Source organism: Wyeomyia smithii, chromosome 3 (assembly GCF_029784165.1).
Source record: "Wyeomyia smithii strain HCP4-BCI-WySm-NY-G18 chromosome 3, ASM2978416v1, whole genome shotgun sequence".
NCBI classification, from domain to species: Eukaryota; Metazoa; Arthropoda; class Insecta; order Diptera; family Culicidae; genus Wyeomyia; species Wyeomyia smithii.
The window spans coordinates 11059665-11065664 of record NC_073696.1 but is presented as its reverse complement, the minus strand read 5'-3'; the positions used below and the strand labels follow the sequence as shown (position 1 = coordinate 11065664).

General features: G+C 41.8%; 1 protein-coding gene across 1 annotated transcript; it reads right to left on the bottom strand.

The window, feature by feature from the left end:
* Positions 1 to 1257: 1257 nt before the first annotated feature.
* On the bottom strand, positions 1258 to 3098 carry LOC129730471 (tektin-B1). The gene is made up of 3 exons (XM_055689815.1): positions 2370 to 3098; positions 2087 to 2309; positions 1258 to 2028 (listed from the first exon to the last, which is right to left on the bottom strand). The coding sequence occupies exons 1-3, from the start codon at positions 3011 to 3013 to the stop codon at positions 1606 to 1608; spliced, it is 1290 nt and encodes a 429-aa protein (XP_055545790.1). The 5' UTR covers positions 3014 to 3098; the 3' UTR covers positions 1258 to 1605.
* Positions 3099 to 6000: the final 2902 nt, after the last annotated feature.

Sequence of the window (6000 nt, the reverse complement as noted above, 5' to 3'; positions counted from 1 at the left end):
CACGGTATCATGGAGATGTGGTCAACATCACACTACTGCGTATTTGTCTCAATTTCCAGATACAATAAGATAGTAACCTTGAGAGAGGCTGATTAATGCTTTTGCCAATTGCTTTCAATTAGCTCATAGGTGCGTCATTCACAGACCGATTCAAAAACTGCATAACTAATTTCTAGACTGACATAACAAAACAATTTGGCAGTTCTGAGTTTAATGGCAAAAGATGCTAAACATTCCAAAGTTTCGTCCCACAAAGACTTTTTTCAAAATTCACAGAAAATTCAGAGCTGTGCCAGTTGAATTAAACTAACGATATCTTTTTCTTGTCTAGTTTTTGTTTTAGATGGATTTTATTCATAATATCACCTCGCTTCGCGCAGTTTGCTTAGACCCCTGTTGTAAGTGGCTCTAACTTTTATCAAATTATGTTTCTCCAGTTTAGCAATACCCAAGAATATTTTTTTTCCGGATGTAATACAAAGGTATAAAAATTCTCATTTCATGTTTTCAACCACTGGAATCGGACGGATGAGGCTCTCAGCCACGCAATAAAATTAAACGTTGTATTCTGTAGCGGCTTGGCAATCAAATTCTTCTCGTGTTGGTAGTTGGTAGAAGCAGATAGCAAGAGTGCAGCACTGTCAACCGTGCAACTGTAGGTATATTTCGCTGTTGCGCGTTGCGTCCTGCGGCTGTGGCTGTAGGATGACAATTCTACATTTTTGTTCGGCATTCAGAATACTGCTGTGAAGTCAAACTATAATCGTCTTACTTAAAACCTTTTAATATTTTGTAGGAATGCCGAATTCAGGAGCATTTTCTAGCTACTATTGGAAATCAGCGGCCCTTTCAAATAGTCTCGAGATGTAACGCCAAACTAACAAACTAGTCAATATTTTTCGGAATCTCGGTTAGGAGGGACTGTTCTAATTAACTGGGTGGTTAAAAAGTAAAAGTCTGCGTAAAACAAACATAAAATTAATCGAAATGTAGCATCTACGCTTCACTTCGTAAATTGAGAATCAGATATGTTACTATAAAAACAGATAAAGTGGTAGGTACACTGAGTAATAAAAACTGCTGTTTAACACTCGTATAAACCTTCTATCAGTAGCCGTCTGTACCTATATCATTTTCCGCCCTCTTCTCTCCACCCAATTTCACGATACCAGCACCGCAGCAAGACAGCAGCCAACACGTTCGGAAGTCGGAAAATTGAAAACTCGTTTATCGGCTGAAAGCTAGTAATTTATTTTAAATTCACACGCCGACCGAAAGTGCACACCTATGATGGATTATTTATGTTGTGAGCTGTTAAAATCAATAACGATCAATAAGTTCTGGCGGGCCCCAATCGAATGTGGTTTTTGGTGCCTCATGCCACAGCCCAACCAAAGCCTGGCTGGTCCGGGCAAACGTGTAAAAGAGTAAAAGTGGTGACGTGCTACATGCAGCAAGAAAAAAATTAGCAGCACATAGGTGTATGAACCTGTTTGAAGTTTGTTTTGATATTTCCATTTGGTAATGTAAGCATGTGAAAAGGTGCTAAACATAGTGCCGATCGAATGAGGCCGCACGAATAGGTACACAAACTGCGAGTGAGCTTTACGACTTAGGAATTTCGTCCTCCAGCCGAGATAGATGAATGTTCCGTTCGGTTTGGGTGGATTTTCCACCGAATTCACCAGCATTTAGACGAGCGCGAAGATCCACCGATCGAATGTCGGTCATAAGGGAATGCTGCTTGTTTTCCAAATCCTGGTCAACTTTTTTCGCCAGCTCATGCAAGCTGGTGTACATCGTTTTGGTGGCGTTAATTTTTTCGCGAAGAATTTTTATGGTATCCCGGAGCTTGTACACTTCATCGCAGAGACCATGGTAAGACTCATCGACGCACAGCTCCATACCCGAGCGTTGGGCACGGTTTTCCAGTCGTGTTTCGACCACCTTCAGTGCCTCCACCTTATCGTTGTAGGCTCGTTCTAAGGTCTCAATCTCGGTGGCACATTTCTCCATTTCTTCCTTCATCTGAAATTCATTCAAGGTTAAATTAGTCCGATAAAAATTTTGAAGTCTACTGTCGTACTTTTCCTTGTTGATATTCAAGCTCGTTACGGGCACGCTGCGTTTCGAAGATTCTCTTCCTCAAAGTGTGACTGGTTCGATCCTGCTGGGCCTTAAGAATGTTCCTGGCTTTCTCTCGGGTAGCGAAGAGAGATTCACGTACGGCTGCTGAATCCTGTAAAGTCTTTTCGGCAAAAGACACCAGTTCCTCACAGTACTCCAACCAATTACTGTATGTGCAGGAACTGTCGAACGAAAACTGTTAAAAATCAACTACTCTGGTTACACTTCTAGACTATACTCACTTCTTCGGCACCCTTGTGGCATCCGTTTTAAACGTTACATCCGCACAATGCTGGTCCACCTCCAGCTGGTGTTGATCGATGGCCTGAGCCTCATCCTTATCGTTCAAATCCAGTTCCAGCTTGAACTTCACCTCTTGCAGCCGATTCAACTGCTCCCAGGCTCCCTGATTTTGGTCCCGCAGCAGCCGCTGGTTATTCTCCACAATGCACAGTTCGTTCTTCAGCTCCGTATCGCCCTCGTCGTAGGTCAGCTCCGACCCCAGCCGGCAGTCACGCATGCTGATACTCTCGGTCACCACGGTCAGCGGGGTAATCAGCGAATCCAGATCCCGCTCGGTGCAAGCCTTTTCCTCCTTCAGCGAGCAAATTTCGTCATTCACCCGTTTCAGCCAAATCCGCATCGTCTCCCGCCAGCGATCCAGTTCGGCCACTCGGTCGGATATTTTATCATTGTTATGATGGGTGTCCCAGTAGGATTGGATACGAGTTTCGTTACGAAGATTCCTAGCGTCATGCCGCAGCTCGAATGCATCGGATCGCTTGCTGTAGGCCGTATTTTTCAGCTGAGTCAACCGAGAGTGCCAATCTGGTAGGCTCAAATGTTGCAAAGGTTTCTCGAAGGTTGCTACCGCGCGGTCTGACATTTCTGACTTGCTGGACTGGTGGAAAGTTTGAAACTAAATACGGAACCGATTTGTGCTGTGGTACGAAACGGCTACTCGTAGCCGAAGTTTGGTTGATAATGGTTTGGTAACGCCAGGACACGCGGTTGCCAGGGAGAAGTCCTGGCAACCGATTGCTCACTGACAGCATGCATTTACTGCAGTAGGTAGATGGGTTTGTTTATGTAGGTTGAATGCCGGTCGGAAATGAATTCGTGCTAACATACTTTTTGACAACCTGATAGTTACCTACATTGTAGTTATTTTATAGCTTTTTAATTTCGCCAGGATTTAAATGTTGAATTAATTCATTGTATCTATTTTTGAAAAGTTGAGTTTAAAAATTCAAAGAGCAAAATTTGAATATCAAATAACGGATTATATCTAGGAAACACTCATCTAATTATGATTTAGGCTCAGCTTCCCGCCACAAGTTTATTTCCACCTTCTTCGCAGTGATTTCTCATAAACCAGTATTGCTTCGTCATCATCTCTTCACGCCAGTTATGTATTCCAAATATTCATACCACCTAGCTGTCAGATCGAATTGAACTGGCAGCATCATCCATCAACAGCGGCCTCCTCAACCGACCACGGAGCGCAAGGTGGGCGCCAAAATATATCGAATTCATGACCTTTGAGCCCCGTTTGCGTTCGGTTTCCCCTCCAGTCTATCGAGCACTCGCGCGTGAAGGTGTGCCCGCATGTGGCTGAAAATTTGAGGGCATATCCTGCCACGCGGGTTCTCCATCATCATCGCCATCGCCGTCGTTGTCGACCGATCGAAGATTCTATAAGGGGGTTAACCTACTCTGCACTAATAATATGATTATAGACTTTCATTCCCACATCGACAGCCGTACTGGTGATTCTAATATGCCTAATGTGTTCCACCTACCTGATCGATATGGGTATGGTGCTAACAGAGCAGTAGAAAAGAAAAAAAAACTAAATAGACAAGCTGTTTATCCATATTCCATCTACAAATCTCACAATCACCTGCCTTTTATCCGATAGTGGAATAGAGTGTACCTTCTGATTACCAGCGAAGCCAGCAAAGGCCACATTCCCACTCTACACTGAACAGACTGAACAGTACCGAAGATATCTCCAAAATAGAAAATTTATTATGATTCGATGATTTGTTTAAATTAGATATGATGAGCTCGTTTCCCAAATATCCATAAACCAGCGCACAAGGCACAAGGTGGAACAAATAAAGCACACTTTTCGCTTGTTAGCTGTTAGCCTAGGAAAAAGACTGCACCCCGGTTCCTCTTACTTCGTCTCCTATCCAACTCTCGGGGTCAGGACGATGATTAACGAGCGATAAACCTGTAATCAAACAAAGGTGTAAATATGACATTCCGGTGCCTAAAATGTGTGCGTCGGAGTTTGCTGAGTACTCATAAACCTTCCCACTATCAACCTTGACACCATGTTCCGAACAGAAAAATGTGGACAGCGTTCAGGTTTCTGCTTGCTGGATATGATGAAGGAAGTTATATTGCCGTGTGAAATTCGGTAGTTTGGCTTTTGTGTAATTTTTACATGCTTTCAATTAGAGATAACGCTTTTTTCTCATGGATGCTTCTAGTGGAAAAACTGGTTTCACGTGACATCTTTTTCTTCATCTTTTTTAGCACATTAGTATGAAACTATCGAGCATAATAGTACCGGACATTAGTTATTGTGGTGGTTTGCCTTTTCCGTCGAGAGAAGGTTTTGCTTTTGGAGAAAAGGATGAATTGGGCTTTTTTTTTTAATTGTGCTGATTGGAATCTATGTTATAAAATATATAAAAATTTTATTCATAACAATGAACCCGGATTGGACCCGATTTGAACGCTTCAAGTTAATTTAATGAACGCTTCTTTAATTCAGGACTTAGTTTGAAAGCTATTTGTAAAATCATGTTTTATCCAAGATGAGTTTTTATGACCTTTTTCAGATTTAAAGTATTAGTACAGAATGGTGTCCAAGCGTTATCTTACAAAATAAGAGTTGTTCGGTGCCCTATGGCATTTTATGGCAACACTGAAAAACCAACAACGATTGCAAATTGTAAAAATTGATTCTCAACATTTGAGCTCTGCAAAAACGTGTTTCGCCTGTTACGGTCAATTCAGGTCGTCATAATCGACCTAGTGATTTCACAATTGTGGGGGCTTCTAACAAATGTCTTATCAAATTCACTTTGTTGGACATTAAACCATTGAAAATAAACGAACAAAACGTTACCGTCAACGACGAACGGCACCGATCGATCCGTGACTTTTTATTATCAAAACTTGGTCGACATGTAGTTTCAACAAAACGACGCCACATGCCACACAGCACGCGAAACAATGGACATTTAAGGGAATGCATTTGGTGAGTAATTTATCTCTCGTTTTGGCTCTGCCAGTTGTCCACCAAGATCAAGTGATTTGGCGCCACCGGATTAGTTTTGTAGGGCTACAAGAAATCGTTGGTGTATGTGGACAAACACACACATCAAATTCCCGGCGGCCAAAGTCAGTAATTTTTACTGAATTTCAACAATAAAAACCATATAGTGAAATTTCAGCAATATAATATTGTACTGTAAATTCAGCAGCTCCTTTTGCTTCACTGACATTCAGCATTCTTTACTTCAATTGCTGAATATTCGGTATCTATCATCAACTGATACGTACTGTGGCTGTCAAAATGAAAAAAAAGTTTGTTGTATTTTTGTAGAGATTTGTCGGGAGGAAATTTATTTTAAAAATGGCTCCGCACCTCGAGGAAGTACTTCAGATACTAAAAGTCGTCTGTTGCGACGTGGAGAAACTATTTGGTAAGTAGAATAGGTAATAAATCTCGTTTTTTCAGGTCGCTGTTTGGGAAAGGTCGATGTCATATATTCCTACGCGATCCGATTGACTTTGGCGGCGCATTTCACGAGAATAATGCTCATTTCTTCACAATAAGTATAAAATGGAATA

Coding starts and splice junctions, on each gene's coding strand:
- LOC129730471 (XM_055689815.1), bottom strand. CDS start 3,013: ATGTCAGACCGCGCGGTAGCAACCTTCGAGAAACCTTTGCAACATTTG. Junction 2,310..2,369: donor GCCACAAGGGTGCCGAAGAA/GTGAGTATAGTC, acceptor TTCGTTCGACAG/TTCCTGCACATACAGTAATT. Junction 2,029..2,086: donor TTGAATATCAACAAGGAAAA/GTACGACAGTAG, acceptor AATGAATTTCAG/ATGAAGGAAGAAATGGAGAA.